At 33.7% G+C, this 21241-nt stretch overlaps 1 protein-coding gene across 1 annotated transcript; it reads right to left on the bottom strand.

The window, feature by feature from the left end:
* Window positions 1–4495: 4495 nt before the first annotated feature.
* On the bottom strand, window positions 4496–20319 carry LOC128982876 (ecdysteroid-regulated 16 kDa protein-like). The gene is made up of 4 exons (XM_054401927.1): window positions 20174–20319; window positions 17912–18019; window positions 9023–9216; window positions 4496–4740 (listed from the first exon to the last, which is right to left on the bottom strand). Exons 1-4 carry the CDS (start codon window positions 20253–20255, stop codon window positions 4651–4653), a joined length of 474 nt encoding a protein of 157 aa, XP_054257902.1. The 5' UTR covers window positions 20256–20319; the 3' UTR covers window positions 4496–4650.
* Between the last annotated feature and the right edge of the window lie 922 nt (window positions 20320–21241).

Genomic DNA, 21241 nt, shown 5'->3' with positions numbered 1-21241 from the left:
TATGTATAAGGAGGATTTTTTACGCAACCCAAATTACAAGTGGGGTGAAACTATTTAATGCTTTGACTGCTAATAAAACATAAAAAATATTGAAGGCAGATCAAAATTTTTTTTGTTATGGAATTTATATTGAATATCTCTAAAATAGTTATTTGAGTACCGTAACTAGTGTGCAAAGGCACTTTGCACTTGTATTACACATTATATTTTTCCTACAGTTACTATTAAGCATATAAACAATTAGTCTTTCAAACACCTCTTTAGGTTAGGATAAAGCCAAGGGTTGAAAGAAATAGGAAACGCTGCACTGCACTAGCTGATCATAGCCGTAGTATATTTAAGTATTGCCAACTTATTTTCAAGCGTACACGTATTTTGTGCCTTTTAAAAGCACGCTGTTTTTTGTTGTTTGGTTGGAATACTCGAGTGTGGCAAAAAATGAGTGCGGCAAAAGTAAATAAATGCAGCAATTACCTACTTGGCGTGCTCTAATCAGTGCAAGGAAGCCCACTTTGTCAGGTAACTGTAGGAAAAATATTCTGTAAAAAAGAATAAAATTAAACATAAACTCAGTATGTATAGTTACGTCATCAAATTATGGGATGCCAGTCATCTATAAGCCCCTAGGAGATTGCCGCCTTGAGGGAAGCCGGTGTTCCATGAGCATTGGTGAAGTCGTTCACTAATTAATTAATTCACTAATCACTTTCAATCAAAACACTCTAAAACGTGCCATACTTATAAATGTCAAAATTATTTAAATTGACTACTATGTTGCAGGAAAAATACTCTGACTGAAATGCTGCCTGACGACAGATCCCACTGGCGTACAATCAATTGCACAACGGTAACTGAGAAAAATATTACTCCACAAGCACAAAATATTGGTCTCCTCCGACCGAGCCTGAGCTCATACCAAGAGCATTTAGTAATGCCTCACCATAATAGGAAGTCCGTGGCCTACGAGCAGTCAAAGTGTTAAGGCCGGCGCACACAGAAACAGATGGACTCATGTAAATGGACTCCTCCTGGCAGACGGATTTTTTTCTAACGAACACAGCAGCAGGAGTCCGCTAGCAGATGGACCCTCCTTCACCTCGTGCTTTCACTACTTCGGTGCTGTGAAACGGCATGTGGTGTTGTACAACCATGATAAAAAAATGTGAAAAACCAAAGAAAGAAACGGAACCTCGTGTGGAATAGGATTTCAATCCCTCACAAATAGGTGCAATTACAGGGTATCCAGGGTGTCGTTCAACAAAATTTAAGGTCGATTCCAGGTTTTCCCGGTTCAAAATTTCCAGGACAACACTTGCCACTCAAAAAAAACAAAACTTACTTGTTTAAACCTGCTAGTATATCACAACCCCTTCTGCAAGTTCCGTTTGCATTTTTTTCCATCGCAGCCAGATCGATGATCATATCATTCGATTGAGGCTAAATTTAAGATAATTTCCTGGCATTGCGGCAACCTCGGTAATTAATTCCAGCGATCGTGGCAGAATCGGCAATGATTTGCCCCCATCGCGGTCACACCCGTCAAGATTTCTTGAAATTGGACATTCATGAACGTATCTTAAAACACCTTAAAATCATTACTTGCGATCGCTAAAACACACAAAAACCGTATGGGGGATTACAGTAAAGTTGTATACGTCTAAAACGATTGCGGAAAAATCGTGAAAGTCTGTTGCAATCACGTTATCACACTTGATGATTTTTTGCCATCTTGGCAACACCCGTGACTATTTATGTAATACTGGCAAAATTCTTGATGGTTTTTGTGTTCGCAGAAACGGAGGTGATTGTTTCTTGCGATTGCGGCAACGTAATAGTTCCCCCACAATCGCGTTTTTATAAAAAAAAGAAAGAAAATTGGTGAACTCTGGTGGGGTTTTCAGCTGTTATTCAAACATTTAAATTCCCCGGTTCCTTACAAAATTCTTGGATTTTTTCCCGGTCATCATAATTTACGTACAATTCCCGGTTTCCAGGTTGGCTGGACACCCTGGAATGAAACCACAGCGCACCTAGTGGCAGTGCGGAGTAGTAACCATGAAAATACCTCTATGCGCATGCGCAGCAGAAAAAGTCCGCAGGAGGATTTTTAAAAATCGCCCGACAGGCTACGTTTCTCTACGTATTCTCTACGTACACCTCCGGTATATTACTCTCAATGAAGACTGTTCTGCTGTTAAACTGAATATCACTTATGTTAGTGTGAACAAATGGGGAACATGGGAAGAGCCATGAAATTAATAATCACTTGAACTCCTATGTCCTATCATTTGAACAACCAATGTTTTTTAGCTACCAGTTTTGTGCAGTTTTGTGACTCGTCCTGACACCAGCTGCAATGTGTAAAATAATTAGTCAATGCAAAGCATACAAAATTTCTTTACAGTGGTCATTTTGTGAAACAATTCAGATAAAGAACATCTAACTTAACTATGGGTCTTAACGATGAACATCTGATTATAATTCAATAGTCTAAGACCACCACGTACATCTTTACCTCACAAGTCAATGCATTGAGGAGACTGCTTTTTTTCAGGTCTTGCTAGTAGTTGAAGTAGTTGTTGGCGGCCTTAGTCACTAACAAGACTAAAAAATCACACCACTCATCATACACTCATCTCTATCCATACTTGGCTTAAAATACCTACTTTGTATGGTCGCCATTTCAATGAAAAGTATTAAATTATTATAGGTTTATATGAAGGAATAATGAGTTTCTATCTTCCTTAGCTACGTCACCTATTTCATCTTCTGATTATTTTCTTCAGGGAAAAGGTCTCAAAACAGATTCTTACCTATGATCAGGAGTAGGAGGAATGAATTGCTTCAAGGCAATCTGTGGATAGGTACTGCTCTGTCACTATCACAAGGATGTAGATGCAACTATTAGAGGTTGTGATAGAGAATGGCATGCTCTAGCTAAAATTCAGAGTTACCACTGGGACTAAACCACATAGTTACTTATTGCTTTATGATGGCTCTTCTTGTCTTTCTTGGTGGATAGTTCAGTGCGAAGAAAGGTAAACTTGAATTAGGGCATTCAAGTGAGCTTTTTCAATTTGAGACCTTCTTTTTGTTTTGATTAAGACTTTTTCTTAAGAAAAAATAATGTAAGTCCTTTATACTGAAGACTTGTTGTACAACTTGAATAATCTATATTTTTCTCTGGTGGTCGATTAAAGTAAGTACACTTTAAATGACAATACAATAAATAGATTTTTAAATGTTGACTCATATAAAAAGTTTCCAAACACTTTTCTCATGTAGGTATGTGTACATTATCCATACGAATGTAAAGAAAAATGTTGGAAAAAAATATTGTTAAATTTTAATTCTACAAATACATGATTTTTCTAATATAACTCTCGTTGCTCTTTGCTCTTTCTAGTATAACTCTTTTCATGTTGAACTATTATACCATTTTTTTTCAAAGCCATATTTGATTATTCAAATTTAAAACTGCTTCCCCAATGTATCAATCTGCGAGAGTACCTTGGAGTGCCAGATATATGATAAAGATAATACAAACTTCACTTTAGGGGGCTCGAGGGGCCACTGAATTCTCTGATACTTCCATTTATACATCCGAAATGTTCAGAAGTTTTGAAATATGTACTCTACCGACGCTTACCTCTGAGACGTCAGCTATAAGTCAGTTCTGGATACTTTTAGTCTAGTTTTAAGTTATGAGGAAAATTTTGTTAGATGTGTACTGGTATATTGAAAGAAGTGGAACAGTACATAAATTCATAACGGAAATCTGTAATTCAATTTTTTTTTATTATAAAGGTTTGTAAAATTTTTAGGGCATTCTAATCTTTTGACAAAATATTTATTTTATTTTAACATTTTGTTTTGTTTTGTGTGAGCTAATTTTGTAATTTCATCTATAGCACACAATATGATCAAAAACTTATCATTACATATTCATTAGCTCATTTAGAACCAAAGTTCCCATTTGGTCCTGGGAGAAACGGATCCCCATAAAAGCATGCTTAAGAAACAGTTTTGCAAAAATCAAAAACACAAGAAACGGTTTTGAAATCATTATTAGGCTAATATTAAAGAGTGGCCATTTTGGTAATGAAATTCATGATTAAAAAAGTACACAAATCAATTTAATGAGCATCTGTAAAACTTTAATTTGAGATTTTAGTGAATTAACCCTAACAAAAAATATAAATGAACCAAACTCGGTTGCAACACTTTCCAGAAGAAAATTATCCTGATTATGTGCTTTACCAAGGAAAACCGAAATTCATCAGACTTTGACAGAAAATCAAGTTTCATATACTAAAACTGGTTAGTTACTTTTACCATTAAAAGTAAAATAGCTTTTGCCAGTTAAGAAAAGTCACACTCATGAAAATATTTGATAGCTATGTTCCTAGGTATAAAACAACAGATTATACCTATTGATTATTATAATTACTAATGATGTACAGTACAATGTTCATGGAACTAAAAAAGCCATTAATATTATAATAAAATATTTTATTTGAAGACTTAAAACTTACAAAAGTATAAGTAAACAAAAGTATTTAAAAACAACAAGCACTAATCGATAATCGTTAACTATCAAATGGTAAAAACTTATATTATTTCACTATATTTTTCTAGATTTGATCTGGTCTATGACTGAATACTAGATTTGACTTCAAAGCAGACAACACTTTCACCACTATCACTATCAAGGAGGGCCCAGTGAACAGTAGGACTGATCTGTAACATACAAACATAACATGAGAATATGCCTTATGCCTCAGTATTGGACCAAAAGAGTTAATGGAATCGAATGAGACTAACTGCTTTGCAGATAATGAGTTCTGAATGTTGTAAAGAAAGTTTCTCTAGTATTGAAATGCAAATATTTATTTATGGTTGCTTGACATAGGTCAAATAAGAGCGTGAGTTTGTTTTTGTTTTCAACTTGTATCATGTGCAGTTAAGTTTGAGTCTCTAGTGAGTAGTAGCCTAAATTGATGGCCCTAGAGCAAATTGTGTGGACTGTCTTTGAGAGTTACTGTAGTCCACATGACAGGAAATAACACTACTTGCTCCTAGTGTGCTTTAAAAACACATTGACACAGTCTGCGAGCTATATGGGTGTTATTGTATATTAATTACATAAGTATATTTAGTCTTGATTTAAAGTTTTGTGTCTGAGAGATTGTCTAGGTCCCTGTCTCAGAGCTTGACTTACTGGTGTACTATCCCTCCCTCCAAAGAGGAGAAAGATACAGAGTAAACACTCAATGGCGCACTTAAGTGGTGTCTAGCACCAGTCTCTGGTGTCTAGGGCAAATTCTATTGTCGTCTCCTTCCGCTCTCCATACTATGTACTACAGCTCTCACATAGTAGGAAGACCCTGAGCACTAAAACTGCTGTAAAATTGTGCCATGTGACCATTGCCGTTCGGGCTCTTCCTAGCTTACTACTACTACATTTCCGCACCACCATACCGGAGCTAGTGCACATGGTTTTCCCATAAGCATGTTACTCTGTAACACTTCTCTATGCTCCCCCCACATGATTGAACTATTGATGTAAATAAAATTGGTTTGGTATGGTGGTTTTCTGAGAAAGAGGTAGTTTGATATAAGAATGAACTAATATACAAGTAAAAATAAAAAATGTAGTAAATAAAACATTTTAATGTATTGATTTGAAGAAAATGAACAGAGTTTATATAAATATGCATACTCTGTCTCAGCTAGCACAGTAAAAGAAAATTATACTGTAAGTAACTTTTTACCATACAAAAACTAAAGTTGTTGTGATTAATAGACAGCAGTAAGCAATTTTAATGTACATTGCTTTTTTGAATTTTTGAAATTTTGCATTTTTCCCCCTTTTTGTCATATACTCTACTTTTTCTATTTCCATGATTCTTTCAATGTATATTTCTTTAGTTTTGTTTTTACACAGTACTACAGTAGAACCTTTATAACAAGACTCTCATGGGGATTATTAAATAAGTTTTGTTGTCAAGGCTGACTTGTTATCGAGGTTTACAAAAACATGTGATTAGGGGTAAGATAAAATTCAAGGGTATTAGAAAATGACACTTGTTATATAGTCCAGTAAAATAAGACATTTTGGTATGCAAAAGGTCGGGTAGTTCTGATTTTTGGATATGTTGTTAGTATTGGGCCCATAACATAAAATCCAAGTTATCCACCTCGAGATACTGCCGCTCGCCGCGGGGCGCGCCACTTGTTATCGAAATATCAAAACTATGGCAATTCCTATTGTTTTTCACTCAATCTTGCGAACCGCTGATTTTATCGAAAATTTTATATTATTACATTAAAGAAGAATAAATTTGTGACAGTTTAAGCCCAACAGCAAGTATGTAGCGTAAATAATGGTCAAAATACAGATTATCAAAATAAATAAATTTTCCAAATACGTATAAAAATTATGGTTTTTCAATATTTTCACAATATAGTTGTTTGAAGCAAACACCGTATAGATTCAGAGAGTATGACAGTTTATTTGCTATTAAATAGAAAATAAATGAAAGTATGAATGAAAATACCCCCACCTCAGAAACCTGCAGACTAAGCGAATTTCCATTTGCTTGATTTGATTTTTACAAACCTATTTAAATAACATTAGGTTTAACTGGTACCTAGGTTTGCTGCTATAGGGAGGGTAATATATTATATAAAATAATAATAGTATGATAAGAAACAAATAAATTTACCCAATTTTATAAAAATGTGTCTATAAATAAGGAAAAAACAATAATTAAAAATCTTCGCTATTGTAATAACTTGAGGTTTTTACATTTACATTTGTTAATGTTCTCCGTAACCAATAACTGTAAAGAAACATTTTAATGTACTAAATTATTTGTTTTTAAGCTCTACAAAATGGTTTGGAGATACATTGTAAAATTGTATGTTTTGAGGGTCAAAAATACCAAAAACCCGTTCTTAACGAAATACCCCATAAAGCAACCGTTCCCATGGCCTGATCATGCTTCGCGAACTCGTTTTAATAAATGTAGGTTTACATGCCGAAAAAAAGACCTTCAAAATATACCTTCAACGGCAAAACTATTCTTCCCAAAGCTGTCAAATGTTTATACATAAACATTTAAGCTAAGCTTTGGGCACAATACTTTCACATGAAAACAAAATAAAACAGTTTAACATAGTTAACAGTTTATTGAGGCTGAAAGATCAGGAAAGATAAAATCTTCCAATTACAATCACTCTACAGATCTTCCATGCAGCGGGTAATTTTTCAACGCCAAGTGCGCCCATCTATACAGGACATGCTGAATATGAATTGAAATACATGATTGATATTGAAGAACACAAAAAGTTCACAAAGATCGGAAATTTCACTACAAGACGTACAGATAAGTTCTGGTGTGGAATTTGGTCTGATACTATTGTTCAAATGGATGAGTAATAATAATTTCGTGCTGTGTAGAGTATACTTCAAAGTTTTACTTTCATACGTTGGCAATAAGTTGCGTACACCTATTTGACCTTGAACATAGTTTTGGTAATAAATTATAATACAAATAATAAAATATTAATGATAAAAATGAGTAAAAATAGCTTGCATGTCTACAGGGCTACAAATGGTTCGCATATTGAGGTGCGATAGTGTTAAAATAACTTTTATTTTATTACCTTTCATTTAATGTATCAGCATAGCCTTCTCTATGGTATCAGTCGTTGAACAGTAGTTTGTATCTAGTACAATAAATAAATAAATTTTCAAACTAGGTGAGTTTTTTGCAGACCCCGGCTCCAAAAAAAAATAATATTTTACTTAACTGTATCCAAAAAAGTTATTATCGTCCGTTAGCACGATGATTCCCAAAAATCATCCGATTTAGTGGAATTTGGTACAAACATTACTTTTATTTGTGAATCAAGAGATGAACTATTTATAATTTAATTTGTATTGTAAGTGACTTATCCTATTATAAATCATTGAATCATGTAAACGTACATTTATTTATTAAAACGAGTTATTAAAAGCATGATCGGCATGATAAGGCCATAGGAACGGTTGCTTTATAGGTATTTTGCCGGTAAGAATATATTTTTTTTTTCATTTTTAACCCTCAAAACATACAATTTTACAATTGTATCAATAAAGAATTTTGTAGAGCTTAAAAACAAATAATTTAGTACATAAAAATGTCTTTTACAGTTATTGGTTACGGAGAAAATTAAAAAAATGTAAATGTAAAAACCTCAAGTTATTACAATAGCGAAGATTTTTAATTATTGTTTTTTCCTTATTTATAGACACATTTTTATAAAATTGGGTAAATTTATTTGTTTCTTATCATACTATTATTATTTTATATAATATATTACCCTCCCTATAGCAGCAAACCTAGGTACCAGTTAAACCTAATGTTATTTAAATAGGTTTGTAAAAATCAAATCAAGCAAATGGAAATTCGCTTAGTCTGCAGGTTTGCTGAGGTGGGGGTATTTTCATTCATACTTTCATTTATTTTCTATTAATAGCAAATAAACTGGCATACTCTCAGAAATCAATACGGTGTTTGCTACAAAAAACTATATTGTGGAAATATTGAAAAAAACCACAATTTTTATTCGTATTTGGAAAATTTATTTATTTTGATGGTCTGTATTTTGACCATTATTTACGCTACATACTTGCTGTTGGGCTTAAACTGTCACAAATTTATTCTTCTTTAATGTAATAATATAAAATTTTCGATAAATTTAACGGTTCGCAAGATTGAGTGAAAAACAATAGGAATTGTCATAGTTTTGATATTTCGATAACAAGTGGCGCGCCCCGCGGCGAGCGGCAGTATCTCGAGGTGGATAACTTGGATTTTATGTTATGGGCCCAATACTAACAACATATCCAAAAATCAGAACTACCCGACCTTTTGCACAGCAAACCCATTTTTTCTAACAGATTTACTGGACTAATAAAGGGAGACTTGTTATTGATGGTCTTGTTATCAAGGTTCCACTATGAAAGACTGACCGATGGATAGTAGGAGTGTATTTCAAACGACTGTTTGTAGAGATACTCAGTCCCAGCATCCACAGGGCACCCAGCCTTGCCTCCAGTAGGCAGGTAGATGCTGTCACACGACGACTCACCATCCACACCAACGAATGGCAGAGGGAAGATCACCCTTGCAAACACTCTGTTCACCAGCTTTTCTACTTTTTGGACTGGAAAATACATTAGTGTTAGTATGAGTACATAATTATTTTGCACTTGTAATACATTAATTTTAATCACTTTTGATATAACATACTATATTGACAGCACCACTTATTAAGAAGTGTGACACATTATTTTGTGTGTCAAGGAAATGTGATTTGTGCTTTGATAATATCTTGTGCCTTATATAACAGATATAATTTCATATGATGGACCATAGAAATCATAAACACTTAAAGTATAGGTGAAATAAAATGTAATTTAAAACTTTTACAACTTTGAACAATAGTAATTCAAATATTTATAACTTATATATTTTATATTTATATTATGACCTATAAAATATTTTTATATTATTTTAAAGGACGTTTTAGAAAAAAACAGAAACTATCAGATATCAGTACAAACATGAGGGGGGGGGGGCTTTAGCTCAAGATACAGTAGTGAGGTGATTGTGTGTTGATTAATTTACTTCCACATCACTGAAGGAGTGCTATGTTGCATAAAGTGTGTTCAACTCTAACTAGAGAATCTGTAGAGTGATTGTTTATTGTGTGTTGATTAGTTTACTTCCACATCACTGAAGGAGTGCTATGTTGCATAAAGTGTGTTAAACTCTGACTATAGAATGTATAGACTGATTGTACATTGTGTGTTGATTGGTTTACTTCCACATCACTGAAGGAGTGCTATGTTGCATAAAGTGTGTTAAACTCTAACTAGATAATCTATAGAGTGATTGCACATTGTGTGTTGATTGGTTTACTTCCACATCACTGAAGGAGTGCTATGTTGCATAAAGTGTGTTAAACTCTAACTAGAGAATGTATAGAGTGATTGCACGTTGTGTGTTGATTGGTTTACTTCCACATCACTGAAGGAGTGCTATGTTGCATAAAGTGTGTTAAACTCTAAGTAGAGAATGTATAGAGTGATTGCACGTTGTGTGTTGATTGGTTTACTTCCACATCACTGAAGGAGTGCTATGTTGCATAAAGTATGTTAAACTCTGACTAGAGAATGTATAGAGTGATTGTACGTTGTGTGTTGATTGGTTTACTTCCACATCACTGAAGGAGTGGTATGTTGCATAAAGTGTGTTAAACTCTAACTAGAGAATGTATAGAGTGATTGCACGTTGTGTGTTGATTGGTTTACTTCCACATCACTGAAGGAGTGCTATGTTGCATAAAGTGTGTTAAACTCTGACTAGAGAATGTATAGAGTGATTGTACATTGTGTGTTGATTGGTTTACTTCCACATCACTGAAGGAGTGCTATGTTGCATAAAGTGTGTTAAACTCTAACTAGAGAATCTATAGAGTGATTGCACATTGTGTGTTGATTGGTTTACTTCCACATCACTGAAGGAGTGCTATGTTGCATAAAGTGTTAAACTCTGACTATAGAATCTATAGAGTGATTGCACATTGTGTGTTGATTGGTTTACTTCCACATCACTGAAGGAGTGCTATGTTGCATAAAGTGTGTTAAACTCTGACTATAGAACGTATAGAGTGATTGCACATTGTGTATTGATTGGTTTACTTCTACATCACTGAAGGAGTGCTATGTTGCATAAAGTGTGTTAAACTCTGACTATAGAATCTATACAGTGATTGCACATTGTGTGTTGATTGGTTTACTTCCACATCACTGAAGGAGTGCTATGTTGCATAAAGTGTGTTAAACTCTGACTATAGAATCTATAGAGTGATTGTACATTGTGTGTTGATTTGTTTACTTCCACATCACTGAAGGAGTGCTATGTTGCATAAAGTGTGTTAAACTCTGACTAGAGAATGTATAGAGTGATTGTACATTGTGTGTTGATTGGTTTACTTCCACATCACTGAAGGAGTGCTATGTTGCATAAAGTGTGTTAAACTCTAACTAGAGAATGTATAGAGTGATTGCACGTTGTGTGTTGATTGGTTTACTGTTACATCACTGAAGGAGTGCTATGTTGCATGAAGTGTGTTAAACTCTAACTAGAGAATGTATAGAGTGATTGCACGTTGTGTGTTGATTGGTTTACTTCCCCATCACTGAAGGAGTGGTATGTTGCATAAAGTGTGTTAAACTCTAACTAGAGAATCTATAGAGTGATTGCACATTGTGTGTTGATTGGTTTACTTCCACATCACTGAAGGAGTGCTATGTTGCATAAAGTGTGTTAAACTCTGACTATAGAATCTATACAGTGATTGCACATTGTGTGTTGATTGGTTTACTTCCACATCACTGAAGGAGTGCTATGTTGCATAAAGTGTGTTAAACTCTGACTATAGAATCTATAGATTGATTGCACATTGTGTGTTGATTGGTTTACTTCCACATCACTGAAGGAGTGCTATGTTGCATAAAGTGTGTTAAACTCTGACTATAGAATCTATAGAGTGATTGCACATTGTGTGTTGATTGGTTTACTTCCACATCACTGAAGGAGTGCTATGTTGCATAAAGTGTGTTAAACTCTGACTAGAGAATCCATAGAGTGATTGCACATTGTGTGTTGATTGGTTTACTTCCACATCACTGAAGGAGTGCTATGTTGCTTAAAGTGTGTTAAACTCTGACTATAGAATCTATAGAGTGATTGCACATTGTGTGTTGATTGGTTTACTTCCACATCACTGAAGGAGTGCTATGTTGCATAAAGTGTGTTAAACTCTGACTAGAGAATGTATAGAGTGATTGCACGTTGTGTGTTGATTGGTTTACTTCCACATCACTGAAGGAGTGCTATGTTGCATAAAGTGTGTTAAACTCTAAGTAGAGAATGTATAGAGTGATTGCACGTTGTGTGTTGATTGGTTTACTTCCACATCACTGAAGGAGTGCTATGTTGCATAAAGTATGTTAAACTCTGACTAGAGAATGTATAGAGTGATTGTACGTTGTGTGTTGATTGGTTTACTTCCACATCACTGAAGGAGTGGTATGTTGCATAAAGTGTGTTAAACTCTAACTAGAGAATGTATAGAGTGATTGCACGTTGTGTGTTGATTGGTTTACTTCCACATCACTGAAGGAGTGCTATGTTGCATAAAGTGTGTTAAACTCTGACTAGAGAATGTATAGAGTGATTGTACATTGTGTGTTGTTTGGTTTACTTCCACATCACTGAAGGAGTGCTATGTTGCATAAAGTGTGTTAAACTCTAACTAGAGAATCTATAGAGTGATTGCACATTGTGTGTTGATTGGTTTACTTCCACATCACTGAAGGAGTGCTATGTTGCATAAAGTGTGTTAAACTCTGACTATAGAATCTATAGAGTGATTGCACATTGTGTGTTGATTGGTTTACTTCCACATCACTGAAGGAGTGCTATGTTGCATAAAGTGTGTTAAACTCTGACTATAGAACGTATAGAGTGATTGCACATTGTGTATTGATTGGTTTACTTCCACATCACTGAAGGAGTGCTATGTTGCATAAAGTGTGTTAAACTCTGACTATAGAATCTATACAGTGATTGCACATTGTGTGTTGATTGGTTTACGTCCACATCACTGAAGGAGTGCTATGTTGCATAAAGTGTGTTAAACTCTGACTATAGAATCTATAGAGTGATTGTACATTGTGTGTTGATTTGTTTACTTCCACATCACTGAAGGAGTGCTATGTTGCATAAAGTGTGTTAAACTCTGACTAGAGAATGTATAGAGTGATTGTACATTGTGTGTTGATTGGTTTACTTCCACATCACTGAAGGAGTGCTATGTTGCATAAAGTGTGTTAAACTCTAACTAGAGAATGTATAGAGTGATTGCACGTTGTGTGTTGATTGGTTTACTGTTACATCACTGAAGGAGTGCTATGTTGCATGAAGTGTGTTAAACTCTAACTAGAGAATGTATAGAGTGATTGCACGTTGTGTGTTGATTGGTTTACTTCCCCATCACTGAAGGAGTGGTATGTTGCATAAAGTGTGTTAAACTCTAACTAGAGAATCTATAGAGTGATTGCACATTGTGTGTTGATTGGTTTACTTCCACATCACTGAAGGAGTGCTATGTTGCATAAAGTGTGTTAAACTCTGACTATAGAATCTATACAGTGATTGCACATTGTGTGTTGATTGGTTTACTTCCACATCACTGAAGGAGTGCTATGTTGCATAAAGTGTGTTAAACTCTGACTATAGAATCTATAGATTGATTGCACATTGTGTGTTGATTGGTTTACTTCCACATCACTGAAGGAGTGCTATGTTGCATAAAGTGTGTTAAACTCTGACTATAGAATCTATAGAGTGATTGCACATTGTGTGTTGATTGGTTTACTTCCACATCACTGAAGGAGTGCTATGTTGCATAAAGTGTGTTAAACTCTGACTAGAGAATCTATAGAGTGATTGCACATTGTGTGTTGATTGGTTTACTTCCACATCACTGAAGGAGTGCTATGTTGCTTAAAGTGTGTTAAACTCTGACTATAGAATCTATAGAGTGATTGCACATTGTGTGTTGATTGGTTTACTTCCACATCACTGAAGGAGTGCTATGTTGCATAAAGTGTGTTAAACTATGACTAGAGAATCTATAGAGTGATTGTACATTGTGTGTTGATTGGTTTACTTCCACATCACTGAAGGAGTGCTATGTTGCATAAAGTGTGTTAAACTCTAACTAGAGAATCTATAGAGTGATTGCACATTGTGTGTTGATTGGTTTACTTCCACATCACTGAAGGAGTGCTATGTTGCATAAAGTGTGTTAAACTATGACTAGAGAATGTATAGAGTGATTGCACATTGTGTGTTGATTGGTTTACTTCTACATTACTGAAGGAGTGCTATGTTGCATAAAGTGTGTTAAACTCTGACTATAGAATCTATAGAGTGATTGCACATTGTGTGTTGATTGGTTTACTTCCACATCACTGAAGGAGTGCTATGTTGCATAAAGTGTGTTAAACTCTGACTATAGAATCTATAGATTGATTGCACATTGTGTGTTGATTGGTTTACTTCCACATCACTGAAGGAGTGCTATGTTGCATAAAGTGTGTTAAACTCTGACTATAGAATCTATAGATTGATTGCACATTGTGTGTTGATTGGTTTACTTCCACATCACTGAAGGAGTGCTATGTTGCATAAAGTGTGTTAAACTCTGACTATAGAATCTATAGAGTGATTGCACATTGTGTGTTGATTGGTTTACTTCCACATCACTGAAGGAGTGCTATGTTGCATAAAGTGTGTTAAACTCTGACTATAGAATCTATAGAGTGATTGCACATTGTGTGTTGATTGGTTTACTTGCACATCACTGAAGAGTGCAATGTTGCATGAAGTGTGTTAAACTCTGACTAGAGAATCTATCGAGTGATTGCACATTGTGTGTTGATTGGTTTATTTCTACTTTGCTGAGAGAGATTTATATTGCATAAATTGTATTCAAACTCTGACTAGAGAATATACAGATTGATTGCACATTGTAAGTAGATTCTTTTCTTAATTTCCATTTATTTGTAAAGTACTTTTTCGCTACCTAATGTGAAAAGTCTGTTTTTGTTACATGTTTGTCACCTGTGAACATTCATCATTACATTGTCTATTACCACAGAAGGGGTTATATTATCTGTGCTATTACGCATAAAGAATGTTTACTATGCAAAAGTAACGTTGACCATCTTTTTTGGATTTTGCTGACAAAAACAATCATACATTAATTTGTTATTATTTCATCAACTGTTTCAATTTGCAACAACCAAAATTGTATTTAATGTAAACTTAAACTTAAAATAGGAGGCATAACCTAAGAAATGCTAAACTGTTTGATACAAACGATTGCTTCCTAACTATTTCGATTAAAGATATATTACAATGTTTATTTGTAAATAAAGTAGCAAAAAGTAACGTTAAATAAAAGAGTAAAAGAGGGTAATTACATATTCTTGACCATATTATACAAAGTGCTCATGCACTTCAATTATATTGTCTCAAATGTAATGACTCATTTCCTACTCTTGTTATGAATTCTATTACATATATATTTTTCTACTTTCTTAGTGTTTGTTGTTGTAATTATTTTATGACCGATATTTTACTGTCTCTGTCTCATATCTTTGAAACTTTATACAGTACCCAAATCAATTTCCTGTTGTATACATCAAAATGATCATTATATAAAAGTGCATCAATCAATCCAGTTATTAATCTAGTTAAAAGACGACAAAAAAAATATTTTATAAACTATAAAAAAAGTACATTAAAAAGAAATTTTTTTATTGTAAATAAGGATTAATTTTTCAGAAACAATTTGTTTGGTAACTTTTAAATTTAGCAACACATAATATATAGGTAATGAGCAAGAAGAGAAACTATTAAATCAACAGTGAATTAAATCCAACCAATGTTTTTCATTATAAGTAAATGACTATGGATCGAAATAGAAAATTTATTATTCTAAAATTATCAAGACATTTTGTTAAAAACACAAAATTTCAAAATGTAAAAGTAAGGATCCCCTGAGAATCCTTATAATGCATTCAACAAGTTGGGACTCCTCTGTTATAGATTCTGACAACTTTTACCCGATTTCCCCAGAGCTGAAACTCAATATGGAGTTTGCCTTGCTTAAATAAACACTCGTTTTCATTAAAATAACCATTTCCATAAACATTTCATTCCTCAATTGTGTACCTTATCACTCATTATTGAGCCTGGGATAACTATTAAAAAATAAAAATAAAAAATACTTCTTTATATCTTGATTAAAAATTTTTAATTTTGTAAACAGATTATTTAATATAGATAACAATGAAACAATCAGACACAACATATTTGGCACAGTATGTGATGAATCTATTGGATTCAATCCTCATTAAACAAATGAAAATAACAATTTGTACACATCTGCAGAGGTTAGTTAGACTATTTTGCGCTAGAATAGATAGTTATTTTCATATCGTTAATAAAACTGCAGATGGATTGTTTATAAATAAGACAATATTTCTACATGACCTGTAACAAGACAATCTCACTATCACTATCCAAATGCTATCGTACAATCAATTCCTATAGTATATAATATGGTTCAGCAGCAGTACATGGTGTGAACGTGTTCTTTTACGAGAAATATAACGTTACTACTCAATTGCCTTCAATAAACTAAAATGCCGTCAGTAATTTGACTAGGTACTTCAACATCTAGGATAGCTTTCAGATTACTTAACCCTATTATTCAATGTCTGCAGAATCACCGAGAAAGTTTTAGTTCATCAACAGGTTTTTTTGTCTGTAATTTACTTCAGAGTTTTTAAATAGGTCCACAAGATATCTGGGTTAGTTTTGTTTCTATTCTTGCTTTTACATTTACTAAAGATTGTATTTTTTATTGAAACTGACAATAATCAACAAGGAAATATCGCTGTTTGTTCCTTTTAGTGACAAATTTCCTCGTACAGTAGGGTGATGAGGTGGTGTTGCTTGTTTGAAGATGTTTGGCTGAACAAACAATAACTTCGTCACGCCCTTGGAACCCATTACAGGAGAATGAGGAACCGATATCAAGGTTACTTTACCACGGATCCGCTATGAAAGACGCACAGAAGAGCAATTGCATATTGATTTGTAAAACAATAGCTATAGACATTTTTTTGTGCCCAACAATTATTTGATTTAATTCTGCTGTAAATTTAAATCACCACACCGGTAAATTGTACCGACATGTAGCAAATTGTACCAAACTACGATAGCAGCATATCTAGACTAATTGAAAAAGTAAAATAGAAAATATTAAATTCTTATTGACAAAGGACCATGTTAATAGTGTAAGGTCAATGTGAAATATTGTGAAATAACCATGGATCACCATATCGGTAATACAAAATAACAACGACATTGTAAAAAAAAGAAATAAAGGAGCTGATCAGATGAATAGCTATTTGTATAATCGCCATTTCAGAATTTTCTTATCATACGAAAAAAAACTGTTGAAAAACAGCTAGCCTGGTCGTATACTACTGGATCGAATTACACGCGGTTGGTCCCAAATGAAAGATATTTTCGTGTAGATGTGCCCTTTATAAATTAAGATAGGCTCAGAAATAGCTCAAAAATTAAAAAAAAAAAAATTAACATGGACCTTATGGGTTGCCATGTTGGTGACGAAAACAACAAAATATAAACAGAAAATCAAAACAAATGGAAGAAATTCCAATAACATGTATTATTTACAGCGCGGAGTGAAAATAGAGAAGTTTGCACAATACATACTTTTGGTCGAGTTTTCGACCACGGGGCGAGCTCTCACAAAGTATTAAAAGTATTACAATCCAACTATGAGATACTAATTTATATTATTAAACATATTTTGATAAAAACCGTTGATTAATGATTAGTCTTAGAAGATACTAACTCCCGAAGAAAAGTATCGGTCAGCAGATATTTTCAATAAAGACCTTTAACTTAAAGTCCAAATATTGTAAAGGCTCTGATACCTGTAGTTCTTCAAATGTAAATTATATACTTTTAAGTTTAGATAACAGATGCACGCTGATTCTAGAAAAGGGTTATTTACAAATAATAAATGTATAAATAGCCTAAATGTTAATTACTAATGTATAATGCTACCTATATACTATATTTATTTTTAAAGTAGAAGTCCCGTACTACGAGTGCGAAAATACCGTAATACAAACTCTTTATTACGCACTGGGCCGTTTAGTAATGATTAATGAACTTACCAGGTACAAATCTGATCTCCACAGTCGCGTTGGTGTTCTTCTTGAGGACGCAGGGAGGCGCCTCACAGCCGTGTATGTTCACTTCTAGCCGCTTGCCACTGCTATGGCCTACAGAAACACCCGTGTTGTATTATTTGTGGCAGTTCGAGGTACACATTTTGAATGTACTCTTTAAACAAAATCAAAAGTGACAGATTACAAGTAAATATTGCTCATAAACTTTTGGACAGAGGTCAATTAATGTAATAGCACTACCAATACCTACCCTAGTGCTCTACTATTTTCTGTAAACTGTTTTCATATTAAAATTGGTCTTTCATAAACGCCAATCCGAACATGATTTTGTTCAAAATAATCTGTACGTCCTGTATGGACCGCTCTCTAAAGAACTCAATTTCAAATGTCAACACTGTACTTGGTAGAGCTCAACAAATTTATTTCATATTAGATCATTATTTTCAATAGACAATAAAATATTCAAATGTGATAAAACATAGATAATTAAATACCAAACGTGAATAAAAAACATGTGTTCAAACAATGTATGTTATCACCTGTTACTTGACTTGATCAAACATGATAACACAGCCTTCCTCCTCAACATGTATGATCGCGCACAGGAGGTTAGGCCCTAAACAGAAACGTGGGTAGTTTTAAATCCCCACCACAGATACATTTATTTGATAAACTTATGAAGTGCAAATTACAGTAAACAACCCTGAACATCGATACATTTTTTATAGTATCCCAATTTTTAGCTGCACAAAAATGTACTTAGATCGCAAGCCACGGCTGGTGATTTTGATTTTCTATAATATTTGACCAATGATATTTATTTAAGTGTAAACAAATCACGTGGCTCTAACTTTGACTCTAGAAATTGAAATTATAATTGAATTTGATTTAAAATCATAGCTAATTAAAAACATATTAAGGTTTTCAATGATACGAACCTAGTAATAAACATATAAACCGAAATGTATAGGAAAAGAAGTATATAAACAATTCAAAATGTCTAAATGGTAAATCACGAAACCATCACGTTAACTAAAACAATTCTGGGTAGTAACTTTGACATTTGTTGTTATCGTAATATTAACCTGATTAGTGATTATACCTGAATTCAGCCAACAAGAAACTGATAATTTTTTATAGCTGCATTGTTCTTTTGTTACGTACAAGAGCGTATTACTAATGCGTTTTTAATAACGCCCTATGGTCAGAATGATGTGATAAACACACAGTATTACAGTTGTAGGTAATAATTTGTAGGTTGTTGGAATTGCAGGCTCTCCACTAATATGCCAGTAGCCGTACAGTAACTATTTGTTAACGTATGACTGCGGATATAAAAATAAGGAAACTGATAAAAATTACTGTTTTATACATTGTGTATAGGCCAAAGTACGAAATTAAATGAGAAAAACGACTTGTATGAAATCCAATTACTCACAATTATGAATATATTGACTAGACTACCCCAATTTCCACAATAAACATATGTAAAGCTTTAAACACTTGATTAAAAACATTGGAAACAGATTTTGTATAAATCAGGAGGTTTTATAATTTGTTGTGAATTGCATATATTTTATCACTTTGACAAACTGATCAATTGTCATAAGTTTTATGTTTATTTAACAAAAGGTGGTTTACGATGTGCATTTTACATTTTAATAATCATAACAGAAACAAAAACTATTAATGGTTTAGTAAAGTTTTTTTCAATACTTTGTAGACTATTTTAACCTATTTTCAGGACGTATTAACAAGTAAAGAAGACGTAAACTTTTATAATTTAACAATCAACAAAAACAGAAATAAAATTTATTTTGTACTTAAGATGTTGTTCTTCATATGATACCGTTTGGTTCACAGAAATTGAACTTACGCATACATAATAGCGATGTAGAATAATGCTGATAGAAGAAAAAATAGTCTCCTAGAATTTCATAACTTGCAATGAATACGTTTTTATAAGTAGTAAAAATATACTAATAAGTTAAAGCCAGCCAAATTAGTTCAACTTGCAATAAACATACAAAAACACCTCCCTAAAGAATTTTAAAATAGGAAATGCATGATATAAAATTGATGAACACAAAATATCACCCTCAACGAAACTAGATTCATTGATATTTCATCAGTTGCGATGCTCTAGCTCTACAGATCGACTCATTTCGTGGTAAAACGTAGAAATAATAATAAACACGGAGTATAATTTAGTTTGATCACCGGTAACAATAGATGCAGGAGGATTACCTGAACATTCGTTGACTTGTGTGATGGCGAGGACATTGTTGACTGTGACCAAGGCCAGCGTGACTGCGAGGAGTGTGGACATGGTGATGGTGCTGTGGCTGCGTCTACTGGACTACTGGTCTACTGCGGCAGAGGTGTACTGCGTGCTCTAGGTCCTGGGTATCCCCAGACCTTTGATCTCTGGGTACACTCTACCACAGGTCTACACAAGCTGATAGTGGACACTGGCTTCCACTATTTTCCATGTCATTTTCTTCATCCCAAATATGTTTACGTGTATGTACATGTTGTGAGTTGAAACTTTTGAAATCACACGCTCATACACGTTCCTAACCATTTGAATGAACCTATATGTTTCCGAGATAAAGTTACTTAAACATGAATTATCAAAATTATTATAGAAACAGTTGAACTTATACTCCCTCAAAACCGATGACGTATAGGGAAACCAAAATATCCCTAGCAAAACAAATCCTCAAATTAATCGAATCTTCAGGGACTTCCTTCTCTATAGGGGCCTTGTATAAATACATGTTCAATATAACTGGACTCAGATTGATGCCAAAGTATACATAACGTTAGCTCAATGAGTACATTACTAACGAGAAGGACAGCAAACTTTAAACATGTCAGAATTATCGCCCATTTAAATAAAATTAGATTTAATGAGTTCTTAGGGTTTCTACTTCAGGAAGGGAAAAAGTGATTTGATCAAATGTAAATGATACAGGACAACAAAATAAATTTTCTAAATATTATCAAAATATATCCATAAAGAAAGCAAACTACAACAGTTTTCTTTTTCTTGTAAGAATAAAAAAGGACTTTTCAACGTACCTTTTTTGGAATTACCAACGTAACCTTGAATCGTACGGCAATGCTTCAATGTACTGTACAATATTGTTTGTTTGTTTAAGCTCCATAATACGGTTGTAATGTACATTGGGCATTATAATGATACGAAAAAAAGAAATTTTGAAAATGATAAAACCCTATAACACCCCGATTTAATGAACCGGTCATGCTGGTTCACGAACTCATTCTGGTTTATGCTATACTACGTTCCTG

Source organism: Macrosteles quadrilineatus, unplaced genomic scaffold (assembly GCF_028750875.1).
Source record: "Macrosteles quadrilineatus isolate MER2022 unplaced genomic scaffold, UCM_ALF_1.0 Scaffold_1__1_contigs__length_201487025, whole genome shotgun sequence".
NCBI classification, from domain to species: Eukaryota; Metazoa; Arthropoda; class Insecta; order Hemiptera; family Cicadellidae; genus Macrosteles; species Macrosteles quadrilineatus.
This window is presented reverse-complemented; position numbering and strand designations above follow the sequence as displayed.

What these genes read in the sequence shown, in the direction of transcription:
- LOC128982876 (XM_054401927.1), bottom strand. Translation starts at nt 20,255, where the DNA reads ATGTCCACACTCCTCGCAGTCACGCTGGCCTTGGTCACAGTCAACAAT. An exon ending in ACAAGTCAACGAATGTTCAG is followed by an intron (nt 18,020 to 20,173) that starts GTAATCCTCCTG and finishes GTGTTTCTGTAG; the next exon opens with GCCATAGCAGTGGCAAGCGG. An exon ending in GGAGATCAGATTTGTACCTG is followed by an intron (nt 9,217 to 17,911) that starts GTAAGTTCATTA and finishes TGTATTTTCCAG; the next exon opens with TCCAAAAAGTAGAAAAGCTG.